We start from the raw sequence: 18,348 nt of genomic DNA, 5'->3' as shown, positions 1-18,348 counted from the left end.
CATATTGTTGTTCCTCCTATGGGGCTACAAACCGCTTCAGCTCCTTGGGTCCTTTCTCAAGCTCCTTCATTAGGGACCCTGTGCTCAGTCCAGTGGATGGCTGTGAGCATCCACTTTTGTATTTGTCAGGCACTGGCAGAGCCTCTCAGGAGACAGCTATATCAGGCTCCTGTCAGCAAGCATTTGTTGGCATCCACAATAGTATCTGGGTTTGGTAACTATATATGGGATGGATTCTCAGGTGGGACATCACTGGATGCCATTTCTTTTAGTTTCTGCTCCAAACTTTGTCTCTGTATCTCCTCCCATGGGTATTTTGATCCCCCTTCTAAGAAGGACCGAAGTATCCACATTGCTGTCTTCTTTCTTCTTGAGCTTCATGTGGTCTGTGAATTGGATCTTGGGTATTCCCATCTTCTGGGCTAATATCCACTTATCAATGAGCACATACCATGAGTGTTCTTTTGTGATTGAGTTACCTCACTCAGGATGATATTTTCTAGTTCCATCCATATGCCTAAGAACTTCATGAATTCATGGTTTTTAATAGCTAAGTAGTACTCCACTGTGTAAATGTACCATATTTTCTGTATCTATTCCACTGTTGAAGGACATCTGGGTTCTTTCCAGCTTCTGGCTATTATAAATATGGCTGCTATGAACATAGTGGAGCATGTGTCCATATTACATGTTGGAGCATCTTCTGGGTATATGCCCAGGAGTGTTATAACTGGGTCCTCTGGTAGTACTATGTCCAATTTTCTGAGGAACCACCAAACTGATTTCCAGAGTGATTGTACCAGCTTTCAATCCCACCAGCAATGGAGGAGTGTTCCTCTTTCTCCACATCCTCACCAGCATCTGCTGTCACCTGAGTTTTTGATCTTAGCTATTCTGACTGGTGTGAGGTGGAATCTCAGGGTCGTTTTGATTTGCATTTCCCTGATGACTAAGGATGTTGAACATTTCTTTAGGTGTTTCTCAGCTATTCAGTATTCATCAGTTGAGAATTCTTTGTTTAGCTCTGTACCCCATTTTTAATAGGGTTATTTGGTTCTCTGGAGTCTTAACTTCTTGAGTTCTTTGTATATATTGGATATTAGCTCTCTATCAGATATAGGATTGGTAAAGATCTTTTCCCAACTTGTTGGTTGCCGTTTTGTCCTATTGACAGTGTCTTTTGCCTTACAGAAGCTTTGCAACTTTATGAGGTCCCATTTGTCAATTCTTGATCTTAGAGCATAAGCTACTGGTGTTCTGTTCAGGAAATTTTCCCTGTGCCCATGTGCTCAAGGCTCTTCCCCACTTTCTTTTTTATTAGTTTCAGTGTATCTGATTTTATGTGGAGGTCCTTGATCCACTTGGACTTAAAGTTTGTACAAGGAGATAAGAATGGATCAATTTGCATTCTTCTATGTGCTAATTGCCAGTTGAGCCAGCACCATTTGTTGAAAATGCTATCTTTTTTCCACTGGATGGTTTTAGCTCTTTTGTCAAAGATCAAGTGACCATAGGTGTATGGGTTCATTTCTGGGTCTTCAATTCTATTCCATTGATCTACCTGCTTATCATTGTATCAATACCATGCAGTTCTTATCACAATTGCTCTGTAATACAGCTTGAGGTCAGGGATGGTGATTCCCCCAGAAGTTCTTTTATTGTTGAGAACAGTTTTCACTATCCTGGGTTTTTTTGTTATTTTAGATAAATTTACAAACTGCTCTTTCTAACTCTATGAAGAATTGAGTTGGAATTTGATGGGGATTGCATTGAATCTATAGATTGCTTTTGGCAAGATGGTCATTTTTGCTATATTAATCCTACCAAGATGGTCATTTTTAATATATTAATCCTACCAAGAGAGACAACATTTTTAACTGACTTGCCCAAGTAGAAGTTTAAGAAGGACATGTCTTTGGATATAAAATAAAATCAGCCAACAGCTGGGAATATAGCTCAGTTGAAACACTTAACTTTTTTTTTTTGCAAAAAGCCCAAGGTCCAATCTCCAGCATCACATTAACTGAGTACACTGAAGTCCACCTGAAGTCTTAGCAAGCACAAGGAAAGGACAGGAAGAACAGAAGTTTGAGATCATTCCTGGCTACATATCAAGTGTGAGCCTAGACATCACATTCCATCTCAAAAAATACAAAATGATAAAATAATTTTAAAAAAGCTATTCAAGTAGTATGTTAATGTCTGAGGAATGGACAATGGTGCTGGAATACGCATGTGTGTGTGTGCGTGTGTATGTACAAGCATGTGAGTGTGTCTGAGTGTGTATAACTCAAGACTAAGACTTTGTGTGCTCCCAAAGTGATAGTTAATAGACCATCAAGAGGCAGAAACTGAGGCTGAGTACAGCTGTCACCCTCCAGAGGTGAAAAGCCCCGACTTTCAACTTACCTGCTTTTCATTTTACTCAGAAAATTGTCTTGATCAGATGGGATCTTCCTATTTTGCACATACATTTTTTAGATATCATATAGTCATATTTCTATGAAAATATAAATAATTCAAATAATTCTGAAAAAGAAAGGCCTCAATTACTGTATATTACAATTTGAGAAAAAAATTAAAGTTAAGAGAGAGCTGACAGTCGGATCATAAGTATTACGGGAAGTTTCTCATGTCTTCTCTCCTTCTCCAGAGGTTCAAACAGATTTTTTTTTTTTAAGGGGTAAGGGCAGAAGTTTAAGGTCTGGCTGGGGAATAAAGACCTGTTCTGTCTGACACTTCCCAATTCAAATCTAACATTTATCAAATGATTCATAAGTACTGCTTTTTTTTTTTTTAAGGGAGCTGGCGGGCTGGGTATATTAAGCATTCATTATTATAAATTTGTATGTTAAAAACCCAGGATCTTTTCAGTAAATATGCAAAGGTTTCTCTGACAATTTCTCTCTTTCTTAATAAAGCCGCCTCTCCCTGAAATATTTTACATAAACCCCTTATATCTAAAGTGAATTGCTGGCATCTGGGAGTTCAAAGTCTCCCCAAATTCAGATCAGGGGAAATGCTACATAATTATAGCTCATTTGAGAGTAAGTCATAAAGTAATCAAAAATGTTTCGAACCAAAAAAGTACCATCTTCGAATGACATTTGAGCTAAACAAAGAGCTGCTGGCAATTACACTTTTCTAGCAATTTCTTATTCATAAGCTGAGAGGAAGGGTATGCTGCCACTGCTTTGAGAACATCTACATCAGTCAAAATGGGCAATAACTGGACACAACTGGCCAACACAATGTGAAAAACCAAATGCTTTAATGAGGCTATGAAGAACAACAGTTCAATTATCTCATTGGATACATTAATATCAATCATAATATACAGTGCTGTGGACCATACAGAAAGTATTGCTGTGCTCAACAGCAGGGCTGTTATTGACATTACAGTAGCAAGTGTCTGCAAGAGACAGTCATTTGTTGTCTTTGTCAAGAAGTTGGGTATTTTCTATACTATTATCAACATCAACTTCTCCCCAGTGCATTTTTTTTCCAAAAATACTAACAAGTTACATTCCTTTGTGCTTTGTTTATATCTTTTAATGTCCTGTCATTTGTTTAGTCTTATTGCTTTATTGTTTACAAACAACCAAACTGAACTGTGTCATGTTCTGGGTATGACCAGATTGCTTGTATAGTTTTTGGCAAAGTCAGAAGGTTTGGTATTTCCATTACCTTACCCAGAGGCAGGTGGGTAATTTTGGTATTTTGAGCACTCTAAACGGAGGTCCAACCCTGAGACACAACTCTGCACCCAGCGGCTGGGGAGTGGCAAGAATCATTCTTTCCTTTAAAACGGTGAGCAAAAACACTGCCTCTTGGCTTCACCAGTCCCTGAAAGAATCCACATTCTGGCTGGCACAAAAGAAATAAATAAAACCACTCCCTATGTTGTCGCCTCTGAATTGCTTGCCTGCCTCTCCCAGCAGCTGCGTCTTGTGAGGAAAGTGCCTGGGAAGCCAGTGATGGCAAGCTCAGAGGCGACACGCCAAGGTAATGGTGCAATATGCCATACTTTCTCTCAACAAAGCTTCCTAGAAAGTTGTTCCGCCTTGGCCACAGTCAGGTAGCCGTGGGTTAGCCAACTTTGTGAAACCTTGTTCAATTGTTTAAAAAGGAAAAAAAAAAAGAAAATGTCAGAATCAGCTAAAAAAAAACCTAGCATCATAGCATTGCAATCTTCAACTTCTGCATCCAGCCCTCCTCTCCCCCACCACACACACATAAATATGAAGAGAAAAACAGACAATGCTATGATTGTATCAGTGAACACTATGGTACAATTATCTTTTTCATGCACATTTGCATTTCTATTCTAGGAAAAGAGTCACACACTTAAGGGAGTCGAAAGAATGGGAACTTATTTTCCCTACCCCCTTAAGTAGTAAAGCTACAAGACTGGATAGCATCATCAGTGTTTCCAGAGATTTGCATTACCCAACATGCATGGGAACTGCGCTTGACTCTCACCAAGGCCATCCATTCATACATCTGACAATCACTGCTCTTGGATCTCTCCATCACCCATCACCAATTCACATTTGACATTTAAACACTTAAAAAAAAAAAACCCTCCTGAAAAAGGTTTCCTGATGAAAGAATTTGGCACTGTCAGTAAAATATATTTCATATTAAAAATATCTGAAGGGAAATTGGAAGCTCTTAGAATGTCTACAGAGGCACCATGCTACGTCTTCCTTCTTCACTCCAGATTCCATCTTGAAACTTTCTCCTATTTTACAGTTCAGTCAGTGCTGGTCCAAAAAAGACTGCTGAGATTTTAAGGCACTTCATTCTGAAAGGATATGCTTTATGCCACTCACAATTCAGTCACAGGCTGCTACTGAGAAATTCCATTAGACAGCCTGGCTTATACCAGTATGTATCACCTGCACAAAACATCTAGACTTAATACATATAACTCTACAGATATTGCATAGGGTTATGCAAGTAGGTAATGCACAGAAACTAGCTTTACAATGTTGCCACTTGGTCAAAATGTTGTTATCAAGTAATCTGCCAATACAGTATTTCTCTCTTTAAAAAGAATCCAGTCAGTTTACTGAAATAAAGCCCAATTGAAATGACCATCATGGGCATGGTAAATGCTATGGCTATCAATCTTCAAGAATATAGTTATTTTCATATCCTAGAAATGCATGTGTAAGTATTTTTTCTAGAAAGCCTGGTTGTTAACCTATTAATACTATACCTTAAATGTGCTGAAAAACAGTTTCAAGTGATAGTGGAATATACAAAATATTTGCAAAGCTCTCTTTGAACACAAGACCTTGCATAAAAGTAGTCTTTCTTGGGTGTACAAAGAATGCAGAGAACCACCAGTGAGTTGTAAAAGTATCCAAAACTCACCATTTTAAGATGCATATTCTTACAAATTAATACAAACACTGAAAAAAATGATGATAATAAAGAATCTATACAATTAAAATGGCTAAAACATAATTTAAAAATAAAAATAGTAAAGCCAATTAGAAATGTGCCCAGTTCAGTTGTCTTTATCAAAAGCAAATTGGAAAAAAAAAAGTGAAACAAACTTCCGATGCTCCTCAACATTTTACTCAGAGAGGACATTCATTTCCATTTCAAAAAAATCTTATGAAAAATTGAATCACACTTATGAGGAAAACTATAACTATGCCCAATAAAAGCTAGCAGGTCAGATCCTATGTTTCATGCCTTGGTCTAATAACTTCTTTCAGTTTGGGTTAGCATAAGTTACATTTTCTAGCCAGACAATCCTCATGAAAATGACTGCTAGATTTATTTGTCTGTATGTAATATAATCTTCTTTTATGCAGTTTTCAGTACAAAGATATAGTAACGCTGGGAGGGCACTGTGTCTTTAAGGCAGTACCAGGGAATCAACACATTGATAGAGTGAGAAAGCCTTGGATGTCTTTTCCACCGATGTCATTGTCGTCGTCGTCTTCCTCCTCCTCCTCCTCCTCCTCCTCCTCCTCCTCCTCTTCTTCTATCATAATTATCACTATCTTCTTTGTTTTCGTCTTTTGGTTGCTTTACATTCATGTAATTAAACCTTACATGTTAATTTCAAAGGAGGTCACAGACAGACAAAGCTCACACCAAGTTTTCCCCTGAATGAAAACAGACAGACACTTACTTCTCTGAAGCAAAAAAAATCCCCTTGCTCAGAAAGCTCACGTTTCGAGAAATCAGTTCACAGATACTGCACGCTGAAGGTACAATACTTAGGAGGCCTTTGTAGTTGTAAAATAGAATATACAAGTCTGGCTCACAAAATTCTAAAAATAAAATATATCCTGGGCTACTGATAAAGCACGAAAAATTCATATTAAAGGAAAATTATCAAGAAAACCTCTTCAGGTAAATTATAAAGTCTACTGAAGAAGAGAGGAAGCAGTCCGTGCAGATGCAGAACAAGGCAGGCTCGCTAACACGCATGCTCTGTTTCTTCTGCGCTCATACTGCTCCTCCGGCTGCTTGTTTTCGAAGCTCCTGGGGACACTGATGACAGCAGTGGGTCGGTGACACCAACAGGTGAGAGGGCATCGTCCATCAGGATGTCTTCCAAGTTGGAGCCCATCTTCCTGGGGATGCTGTAGGCTGGGCTGCTCTCCGGCATGGTGCCGAGGTTGTTGGTAAAGGTGATGGTACCGTCCGTGAGATCCAGAGTCGTTGTACATGTCAGGTCTGCCTGGTGCTGTACAAGTTCCTGGCTGCAGTTCTCAAGAACTGGTTCTTGCTTGATGATCCGATTCACTAGATCAGGTGAGCAGAGACCAGTAGATGGGATAAGGGAAAGTCCATGCGCTCTAGCCTGCATCTCGAGCTCCTATGATAAAGTCAAAGTCAGACAGTTAAGTAAGCTATGTGCCAGCTACATTGAAACTGTGCAGGCAGTGTTAGGTGCGGTTACCCAAATCCATGGACTATATATCCCCGTTAGTGTCTCTACCTAAGGTTTCAGAGGATAAGGAGAAGCCAGTTCTAACAAAGGGGCCACTGTAGTACCCATGTTGATGATCAGGGGGACTGCATGTCGGCTGACATGTGGTAACATCATGTGGAGCTCTCTAGCCCTTGTATTCTACCGTACTGTGAACCCAAGACTGCCTTTAATGACTGAAGTCTATTTTCTGTTTTTAAAACATCAGACCCAGGGACAACTATAAATTGTCAAAACAAAGTTTGCTACTTTTAAAAGATAAATTCTGCATTTCCCAAAGACAGATAGTATTAGTATAAAGGAATACCCCTTTAGTTGGTATATATTTTATTATGAACTATAAGTAGAAACACCCTTACAGATATTAATGATTAAGATTAAGATATTAATGGTTAAGATAAGCACCCAAGTCAGACTGGCCATCATCAACAAAACAAAACAAAACAAACAAACCCCATCTACAGCAAATGCTGGCCAATGTGCTGTGGGGAGTCAGGGATCCTCACCACACTGCTGGTGGACATGTGAACAGATACCATTAACAGCCAGTGTGGGGCTTCTTCAAAGAACTAGAAACAGAATTAGCCCATGGCTTCCCCATTCTGCCCCTGGGTACTTTCTTGAAGGGTTCTATGTCAGCAAACACAGAGATGCTTGCACATCCATGCCTGTGTGTAGCTGTGCTGATCACACTGGCCAGGATGCAGTTGACCTAGATGTTGGTCAGCAGATGAGCTGATAGGGAAACCGTGACACATCTACACAGAAGAGCTGTATTCAGTGCCAAAGCAACACTGAAATCGTTTGCAAGAAAATAAATGCAACTGGAGATCACCAAGTGAAATAAAATAAGCCTGACCATGGCAACTACTGTTCTCTCTCATATGTGGAATCTTTCAAGCTTATATATATGTGTAAGACATGACAGTAGAAGAGAACACTACAGGAAAGGATAAAGAGGGCCGATGGAAGGAAACTGGGTGAGACAAGACAGCACCAGGGGATGGCAGATATGTGAGCAAAGTCTAGCATACATGCATGAAAATGGCACAGGGAAGCCCATCTTTTTGTCCAAGGCATATATGCTAATAAGAATATAAAACGGGAGCTAACAGAAATACAATGCTGAGCAATGTGTAATACGATGGTATATAAACTGCTTAGGAGATATTTTAAGATCTCAAGGGAGATGGCGATGGTTTCTCAACAGCTACCAAGTCCCAGGCGATCCCCTGATTTTAGAATGGGTGTGCTACCCACATTTTAATCTCCATTTTCAGTGAGACCGTGCTACACAGTTGTTAGTCCCCAGTTTCAGGGCAAGTGTGTTGCACACATTTCAGTTCCTAGTTTCTGCATGAGTGTGCCACATACTTTTCAGTCCCCACTTTCACGGTGACCATGTACATGCGCACTTTTTGGTTACCTCGTAGCACTGCAAAATGGGTTTCTGGAGGGACTGTAGTGACAAGGCCCTCATGAGCATTGGCATGGAATGGGAGGGAAGGGAGGCTTATCTAATCTAATGCCAAGGTCTCTATAAACCGTGCAGTGTCTACTAGCACTGTGCATTAGGAAGGCTTGGAGTCCTGAAAAAAATCGAACAAACCATTAGTAAGCTGTTAAGACATAAATACTCAATATATACTGTTTGGGTGTGACCAAAACAGTAGGCATTTCTTCTGCATTCTGGATGGGATGAAGAAGTTACTAAGACATCAATGGTGCCAGGAAGTAAAGTTTCGGGGGTGGAAGCAAACGTTCTCCAGGTTCTGAATGCACAACCAGGGTTCCAGGAGATGTGACCCACCTCTCCCTGGCAGAGGGAGATTACTATCTCTTAATTCAGCAAGGTGCCTTGGAACCATGTCATCCCCTCCCTGTCTCTGACTTCTGATGAATCCCCATATTCCTAAGTTGAACATCAGGGATTCCCTACTGATACCCCAGTTCTCCTTCTGTATGTTAATGCCTGCCAATGTTTGTGATAAAACAACATATTAAAATAAAATATAGAGGGGAAGTATGTCCTTTGGGATAGGAAAAGCACTTTGTACATGACACGGCCTCTCAACCTGGCCGACAAGTGTGGGGAAAACCGTGGCTGGTCTGTGTTCCAATGCTTGGATCTGTGAGCTCCTGCTCTGGAAGAAGTATAAGTCAGAGACACAGGAACATGTGATGCCAGATCTATGTCTGCCTGCTCCTTCAGACCAGCTCCAGAAACAAGCCTCTCCAGGCATCATGCTGGAGCCCTGGGCCATTTAATAAAACAATTCCCCTGATAATAAGGCCTCCTGTTCTTTCTTCCATGAAGATTTCTGCATGCACCACTGAGACTGAAATAAAGGAAAAGCCTCGGGCCTTGGCTGGAAACTCGGGCTCTTGTAGCTCCACACCAATATGAAGAGTAGCAGAGCAGTTTGTCTTTTCAAAAGAAATAAGCAAATACATTAACTAGGGGAGACACAAACATCTTACTGTACCCCTTTGTTGTCTAACTAGAAGTGCTTATCAACAAATTAAAATAGTTACTTCAGTTTCTAAAATGAGCTGTTAAATCTTGTAGAGAGCTCTGAGGCCTTATGGCACTGTAGAGCTTGCCTAATTCATGATTTTTTTTCCCTATAACATAGAAAAGTGGTAGAGCCAGCCTCACAGTCAACAAAAGAAAGCCAAGGGGGCACTACCACGGAATTCCCAAGGCCCAAATTCCACAAGATTCATATTTAAAAAGAATGTGGGAGTTTGAAACCTCAACATAAGGTATGACTAAGCTTCTCCTTAGAAAAACTGGCTATATTTTAATAATTTAATCAGGGAATAACATGAGCTACCTTACAAATGGATACACTAAGTAACAGAAATTAAATACCTAAGGCCATTTTATAGAAGGGATATAATATAAGACAAATAACAGCTTAAAGGAGGGAGAAGGAAGTATGGGGTACGGGGAGTAAAGAAAGATGCTTAATTTACATCCAGCCTCTGTCTAGAGGTTTCCTAGATTCTAAAGCCCAGGCCTAGAGGAGGACCACCTTCTGCCTCCTGTCCTCATGGCTGAGGATCAGTGCAGGCACAGCAAATATGCTGTTAACTTTCCAGGAATGTGTGAAGTGTTTAGGAGCACCAGGAAGATGGGTGTTCAATGACCATGGTATACACCCTTAAGCAGAATGCAGTATTAGATTCACTCATACTGAGCATCCAGCCAGGAGTACTAACTTCTGCCTGGGTCTGCTTCTCTGATACCCAGGCAGCGTGTTATGACCTTCTTGGCTGTAAGAAGTATATACAATGCCTCTTATGATGCTTGGGGGACAGGGTAAGATGAAAAGTCCCCAATGAAAGTGACAACACTGTAAAGGAATAAGACATTTAACAGACTATAATTCAGAGGGCTACCACAAAAAGCCCTTGACCTTGGCTCAGTCTCTGGGGAAAGAGCCTGCAAGCAACTGATTTACCAATCTGTTCACCTTGTCCAAGAGTGGCTGCAAACATGCCGTCAATATTAGTTTGGAATTGCCAGCAATGTTTTACCAGTAGGTAAACTCACAATTATGGGACCGACAAACAGGAAGGACCACCTATATTAAGACTGTCTCCAGCTCCCTCAGGGCTCACTACATTGCCCTTCCTCTTGTCCTGAAATCAGTTTCCATGGCAGAGGGAGGATACCTGTACTCTGAGCAGCAGATGCCGGTTAGCATGCTCCAGCTTCTTCTGTCGGTTTTCAAGGTCCTTAGCTCGTTGCTGTTCCCGTTGCAACTTCCGGATGTAGTCCACAGAGGCCTTAAGAATGGTTCCCTTGTTCCATCGCATGTCTCTGTGATGAGACAAGACAATGGACCCTTTCAGGAATTAGGAGTTCAAAGACAATTCAGTGTTTGATGTATAGCTGGAAAGGCAATTACAAATAAGTAATGGCTAGATCCCATTAAGTGCTTACCCCACATTGGCCACTGGTCACTTATTTAGTATATAGCATTTCACTTTCTCCTGGTGAATACCTTACATAAGGTGGAGACATTGTGCAGGTGTTGAAACCAGCACAGTATAATTCCATCTAGATCACAGACCTCTCACTAGGTGAAATCTATTATTTATGTGTGTGGATTACTATATGTCATGCATAAACTATCTTAAACAGTTGTATATACCTGGGACTATAAAGACTTAGTCTCTGGGACAGGATAAAAAGAACCAAAGTCCTGTGAGACCCCACCACTTGAAAACACCATCTTGAATTTTCATCATGAATTATTATGGGCATCATCTAGCCTCTCTCTGTATCCATTTTCTCATCTGTGAAATGATGACACTATGTGCTTTTGAGCAGCTTTGTAAATGAGTAACTAATTCAAAGGAGATGCTTTATATGAACTTGAGATTATCGTTCAGTACTGGACCAAGTCCTGTGTTAAGTGTCTAACAGAACAATGGCAGCTCTCATGGTTAGAAAGCTGTTGAGATTCTGCCCTGGATTTCCAACCTCAATGGCTGCCAACAGTGTGACTTTCAGCTTCATCCTTGTGGATGAACGTGAATGAAAGCTGGTCTAACATAAGCTAGGGCCATCTGGGAAGAGGAAACAGCAATTCAGAAAATGCCTCCCTCGGATTGGCCTGTAGACACACCTGTGGGAACATTTTCTTGATTAATGATGGTGGTAGGTTGGCCCAGACTGTCTGGGCTGTGACACCTCCAGGAAGATGGCCTGGAGAAATTTAAGGCAGGAGGCTGAGCAAGCTTTGTAGAGCAAGCCAGCATTTCTATATGCCTCTGCTTCAGTTCCTGCTTCCAGGTTCCTGCCTTGAGTTCCTTCAGTGATGGACTTTGATTGAAACACAAAAGCCAAGTAAAACTCCTCCTACCCAAGAGGCTTTCTTGTCAATATTTTATCACAGCAATGGAAAGTAAACAAAGACAACGTTACAGTAAAAATCTTTGAGTACCCCAGAACAAACAATGGGGAATAAACATTTGTGGAAGTAATCTTTCCAGTCCCTTTAGTAGACAACTGTCACAGTGATGATGACTACAGTGATAAAATAAAAATCTCTCTGAGGTAAATAAAACTGTCAACCCCATCACCTACAGCAACTAAGAGCTGATCAGAAGTGTCATATGGAATAGGTGAGGGGCGGGCCATTTAAACGAGCCACCTGGCCACTGATCCTCATATGGGTTGGCTGAGGAACAAAACAGACATTCTCCAAGGAGAAGAATAGCTACACCCTCCCCCGCCCCACCCCAGAGAAGCCCCTGACGTGGGTCCCCAGTGTCTGAGCACCAAAAATGGCAGTCCAGGGAGGTGTCCTAGGATACTCAGAGTGAGCACTGAGACCGATTCTCAAGGCTAAAACGAGAAAGCAAGAAAAGCTGTAGCAGACAGCCAGAGACACAACTGTAATGGACCATGCCTCATACAGGCCACCAAAGAGAGAAGCCAGAGCCAGGCTTCTCAAGCCAAGCTGTTGGCCACTCAATTCTCAAGACATATTTCTCTCAGGCATCTAGGGGGATGACTACTTGAGATTCAATCAGTTGTGTTTCTTGGCTAAAATAGAGTCAAACGTTATGTTTTGGGTAATTTAGGGGAATCTTTCTTCATGGTCAAGTATATACTAAAGTACACTCACTCTGGGGAAGGAGCTGGGACTGTAATCAGGTAAAGTGTGTCTCTATTTCAGTTCCAAGGCACACTCCAAATACCTGGTTTGGAAAACCCATAGTGCGGTTTTATCTTAAGACAATGTCCACCATGCAAACTCCCTATGAGCCCCTGCTATAAACACGCAAGCATTCAATTCTGATGGAAGAGACATGTAAATCCAAGCTTTACGCTAGAGCCCCCTAACTTCATAATCTGTTACTGAAGAGATTTGCATGCTACAGTTTTAAAAGAATACGCTAAAAAAGGGAGAAAGCTGATAAAGAAGAGGAATTGGGAATTCAATTTCAACTATCATGCAAGACTGACTATAGGAAATGAAGGTCACAGCCTTTAGGAGGATAAATTTGTGCAGCACAATGGAGAAGCTGGATGTCTCCAGCTTCAAAATGCCTCTCCTTGAAGCCTGGGAAGCCAAAAGTGTTAGAAGGCAGAAGCGGCTGCACATTTATCAAAACCACCTCACAATAGGTAATGGTTTTATTTTATTTTGCTACAAATTCCCCGACAATAATGTGAGTCGTGAATTTAATAAGCCTTGAATGAATAATGCTTGATTGCATCTTTACTTTTTATTAGATAGCTAAAAGGTCATATTCAAAGGCTAATTTCATAGAATGCCTGTGGGGGCCATTAAAATATATACATCCCCCCAGCTCTTCATCTCAAATGGGCCAGTTTCTAATGGATAAAAATTGTATATTTGTTGACCAGTTTGCTGACGTGGCAGATAACGTGGTAGGAAAGACTTGAAAATGATCTGTTAGCTGTAATCTCCAAGAGAGGAGGTATAGAAGACTGAAAACTGAAGCAGAGATCAGCTGACTTGTAGCTTGCAAGAGGATTCACCATTGCTTTTTCCCCCCTCAATTGGTAAAACACACACAAAGACTATACAAGTTTTCATAAAAACTATTGACCTTCTGCTTTTCCAGTATCCTTGAACTAGACATTTCCAGCGTCTGTTCATCAATGCCCTCTTAGAGATGCTACGTAGTTGGGGTTCTTCCATGCCACACATCTTGCCTTAACAGCTATTGGGATCTTGTATGCATGACCCTGAAAGGCTGCCTTAAGTCCCAAGCTCAAAATTTTCTGCCGAGTTCTCAGATTCCCATAAACCCTATCCCCCACATTCAAAGCTAACTACCTCAGGTCGTACAATTCAGTACATTTCTCTTGAAATTTTAGTCCGGTGAAATTAAGCAGAGGAAGTGCTTAGAAAAAGGAAGCGAGGGGTGAGAAGGGAGAGAGAGTTCTTTAATTTCTCATATGAGAAAACGGAAAGGTGTGGAAGTAGATGATGCAGATGAACATGCGATTATACTCACGGATCACTTGACTTGGGGATCAAAGTACCTAGCTCCTTAATGCGGTCATTTATGTTAAATCTTCTTCTTCGTTCAACTTCAAGAAAAGAGCATGGGAAAGGCCATTAGCGACCGTGGCGCACACGTTCAGCACATCTCATTAAAGGCATGTGCAACACTGACTTCACCAGCCAGGGCAATGTAAACTTGAGCCCGCTTCACCCTGTGCATATCATCCTTTTTGCTACTGGAGGGGAGTGAACTTCAAGAAGGGATGAGCTGCCTTTGGAGTCCCCTCATTTATGAAGCTCTTAGGTAGGCAGTTTCCCCACTTCATTCTGTAATGGCCCTGAAACCAGGGCAGGATCCTCAGCTACACATCAACATTGGACACATCTGTATTGTACTTGTTTAACTAAAGAGAAAACAAATTTGCGCTCACAAAATGTGCACGGATCTGTAATGACACAATTCAAATAAAACCAGCAACAACAATTTAGCACATTTTGGGCAGCGCACACCTGCTCATGCACAGCAGCAGAATTACTTTTGATGCTGAAATTTAAATTTTACATAATTTTTCTGGCCACAAGATATCACTTTTATTTGGATTTCTTTTTACCACTTAAAATAATAAAACATTTGGTTCTGCTCATGAGATATATTAAAAGCTCCTCTTCTAGCCCAGGACTGACAAAAATAAATATACCCGTTACATATGTAATTTCAGATTCCTTAGTGGCCATGTCAAGCTAGTAAAAGGAAAGACATTAAATTAACTTTAATATTCCATTAAATCCATTTTCTATAAGCCATTATCATTTTAACAGGTAATGAATATAAAAAATTAAATTAGAAGGTGCACATTCTTTTCTTCACACTAAGCTTTCAAAATCAAAATATTTTACACTTCAGCAAATTTTTGTGTTTAACACTAAAGATCAATCCCAGTGCTTTGCACATGCTAGGCAAGTGTTTCACAGGCCCAGCTCCCAGGCCAGCTCCCAGGCCAGCACAGCCAAATCTGGGCTAACCACAATTCAGATGCTCTAGGCATTAAATGGCAAGTAGCTACCACACTGGACAACATACATCTCCACCATGCAACCTGTAAGCATCCTCATCCTGTAGTCTATACCCACCAGAGCTATCACTCTTGGGGGATAATGACCTAAGATAGTAAATGTTTTCAATTTGCCTAATCTAACACATAAATCCCAAATAAGTTAAGGTCTAATAAAATGGGCTTACTTTCAGTGCCCTAACATTTTATTTATATCTGCCCCCTAATATTTTGCATGTGTTGATAACTAATGTTATTCATAATTTTCCCAAATACAAATTACCATTTGTCTTAGCTGAGTAATTATTCCAATGATTAAATATAAATAATTTATATTATATATGCACACAAATATATACCTATATATAATGCTAATTTCTACCATAAGAGTTCTAGAAATTAAGAAACATTCATAGAAATACTACATAACAGCCAATGGTGCTGATGAAGGGAATCTTAAACATGAGACCTCACAATTTTCAGCTCAGCTTTGCCATACCTCAGGCTAAATGGTAACTTACCTCATTAGTATTGACATCCTTTCAAACATCTAGGCTGGAACACTGAAATAGGCTCCACGCCAGTCTCCCTCCATCTTCTCCATCTATCATCTAATGTCTTTTATCGTTAAAATATTTCCTCCTCTATTTTCTGCTCTAGCATCTCTCCCGTTTCCTGCCATGGAATGCCACGCCTGTCTGGGTTTATCTTACCTGTCTTCACTGGCACCTGTGAGTCCCACAAGCCTACTGCGCCCTCTACCATTTGACCAGGGGGAGGGACTCCGTTAAGTCCCAAGTGAGGTTATGTCAACCCCACCCCCACCACTTTCCATTTTATCCAAGGGGAAGTCAAGTCCTTGAGGTGTCCTACAAGGACCCGGTGGCCCTGTTCTGTCCATATCACCCTTCACCCTTCCAGTGTGACAGCATCTTCTCTGGCAATGGACCTGTGCTCTTCCGCTTTGTCTCCACTGATGCTGTTAGTCCCACATCCAAGGCAGACATGCATTGGCCATCTTCCTCAGCTATCCCCTCTGCCTACAGCACTCTTCCTCCAGGGCCCTAAAGGTGCCATCTCTTCCTGTAAGTAGCAACTCCAGTTTACCTATATGAGTTCCCAGGTTATCCTATTCAAAATGACCCATGTCCCCCATGCCTATTATAATACTATGTTCACTGAACTCCACTTCCTCTTCTCATGGAACTATGAATCTCATATGTATTGTTCACCTATTATTTGTCACCTTTGCATTACCAGGCAACTACATGAGGTGGCATGGTAAGCATGACAAGAGTCTCTTTGCTAAACAATCCCACTCCTGCCTTCTCTCACTTCCTTGCATGCTTCTGGGTTCTCTCGCTGTCAACATTTAGAGATGCCACGGCTACCTTTTTGGGCAGGATTTGCCTCTTCAAACAGTTAGTATAAAAGTGATGTGACTTTATAAAACTTAATAAAAAAAAGCACCCTAAAGTGTATGAAGCTAAAGGTCAAAGGAACCCTTAACAATACCAGTATCTACATGCCTGGGGCAACTATCACAGACAAGCTGGTCTCAGGATCTTGGCCAGTGGACCCACAAATCCAAATAGGTACATTCCTCTAGTGTGTTTTCTTTCATAATGGGGTATGATAGCAATCATTATCCTTCTCGTTCATCTCAGTGATTAGTATGTGGCTCCTGACATCTGACTTGAACATACCTACCGGTAGTAAACCTGTTTGTCCAATTCGCTTCACTAGACAAGTTTCTTGTATCAAACTGGAACTCAATAACTTGTAATGGTGGAAAAAATAACTAAACACATTAAGGCATTCACTTGCACATTTCAGCAAAATCCTAAAGCTAAATCCTAAAAAGGGAGGGCTGAGTCAAGGTCAACTGGACCCTGAGAATTACTTCCCAGGAGTTAGCCAAGACTTGAAAACTGTATTCAGGGCTCTCCAACTGAGAGCTGAGCCCAGCTGCAATTTACTGACAAGGTTGAGTGAGGTCTCTGTGGGGCCCTGAACACGAGGACCATGGTTGACAGGATCACCTTCATTTCTGACGTCTCAGTTATCTGATGCTCTGATACCACATCATTATTTTATTTCTAGGGAGTTTTAAGAGAAAGACTGTCTTTGAGTAAAAATATTAGGAATCGGTGGGAAATTTTTAGGCTGCAAGCTTAGATCTTTGGTTTAAAAATAAGGAAGCTTTTCAGATGGGAAGGGAAGGTGAGAGGGGTGGTGCTGATGTGAGCCCATAACTAGGGCACACAGCCCTCACCTGCATCTCTCAGTACCCAGCACAGAGAGGTCAATATAAAGTTCCCAGGACAATGGACTTGAGAAAACTGGTAACAATACAAAAACACAGTGGCGAAATGGCTGGGAATCGACTTACAACACAGAATAAAAACTATGTGGCAGTATTTAAGAAATTAACATCAAGTTCTTAGCACTCACTGCTCAGGTAAAACTAGATAAATAAAAGACAAGCCACGGCAGAATACTGACACTAAGGTACAAGGCATTAAAAAGCACATGAAGCAGAAGCAAGGCTTTTCACTCTCTCTGTGCACCTAGCTTCCTAGGAAAGGCCAGGGAAAACAACACCTAACTGAAAACTAGCGATGTTTGCTCCTGGCTGTTAGAAGGGAGAGGGGCTCTTCTCTCTCTTATGTGGAGAGCAAGGTTTCTATGCAGGACTCATTTTCAAACTTCAATGTAAGCAACAGCATACAAGGAGGCTCCACACGCCCCTATCTCTAAGCCCAACCTTTATTTGCACTGTGTAGTCTCTCTTAAGTATGTACCTTAAATGTACAGTTTCCCCAGGAAAAAGCCTCAAGGTTTTGTGAAGAGTAAACCCCACACATAAAAATGTTCTAATGTTACATAATATTTTAGAGTAACAGATAAACATCATACATTTGGTGGGATACTTCACCCAAGACAACCTTCTCTGTGTTTCTCTCCTTTTCTTCTGTCTTCTTTTTTTAACCTTGAAATCTCATTGGAAAAAGTAATCTCCAAATCCCCTTTTGCTAATAAGCTCCGATGTGCAGTTCTTATTATAATTGGGTAGTTGGGGATCAAGACTCCCTCCTCTTTCTCTCTCTCTCTCTCTCTCTCTCTCTCTCTCTCTCTCTCTCTCTCTCTCTCTCTCTCTCTCTCTCTCTCACACACACACACACACACACACACACACACACATACACACATACACACACATACCTACTACCACAAACAAACAAAAATAGTTCTTCAAAGATATAAAGCTTTATCCACTCCTCTGTTGAGGGGCATCTGGGTTGTTTCCAGGTTCTGGCTATTATAAATAAGGCTG

At 41.0% G+C, this 18,348-nt stretch overlaps 1 protein-coding gene across 17 annotated transcripts in view; it reads right to left on the bottom strand.

Annotated features, from left to right (window-relative positions):
* Nucleotides 1–3,249: 3,249 nt before the first annotated feature.
* The window catches only part of Mitf (melanocyte inducing transcription factor), a 207,246-nt gene continuing 192,147 nt past the window's right edge, over nt 3,250–18,348 (bottom strand). For all 17 annotated transcript variants that reach the window (XM_031382708.1, XM_031382710.1, XM_031382723.1 and 14 more), the window contains 3 exons: nt 13,970–14,045; nt 10,643–10,790; nt 3,250–6,847 (listed from right to left, as the gene is read on the bottom strand). In XM_031382708.1, coding sequence (XP_031238568.1) covers nt 6,446–6,847; nt 10,643–10,790; nt 13,970–14,045 — 626 coding nt within the window. In that variant the 3' untranslated portion in view covers nt 3,250–6,445. The remainder of the gene's footprint in view (nt 6,848–10,642; nt 10,791–13,969; nt 14,046–18,348) is intronic.

The sequence above is a fragment of the Mastomys coucha genome, unplaced genomic scaffold, assembly GCF_008632895.1.
Source record: "Mastomys coucha isolate ucsf_1 unplaced genomic scaffold, UCSF_Mcou_1 pScaffold20, whole genome shotgun sequence".
NCBI classification, from domain to species: domain Eukaryota; kingdom Metazoa; phylum Chordata; class Mammalia; order Rodentia; family Muridae; genus Mastomys; species Mastomys coucha.
The sequence above is the reverse complement of the archived record's forward strand: the minus strand, read 5'-3'. Positions and strand labels throughout refer to the sequence as shown.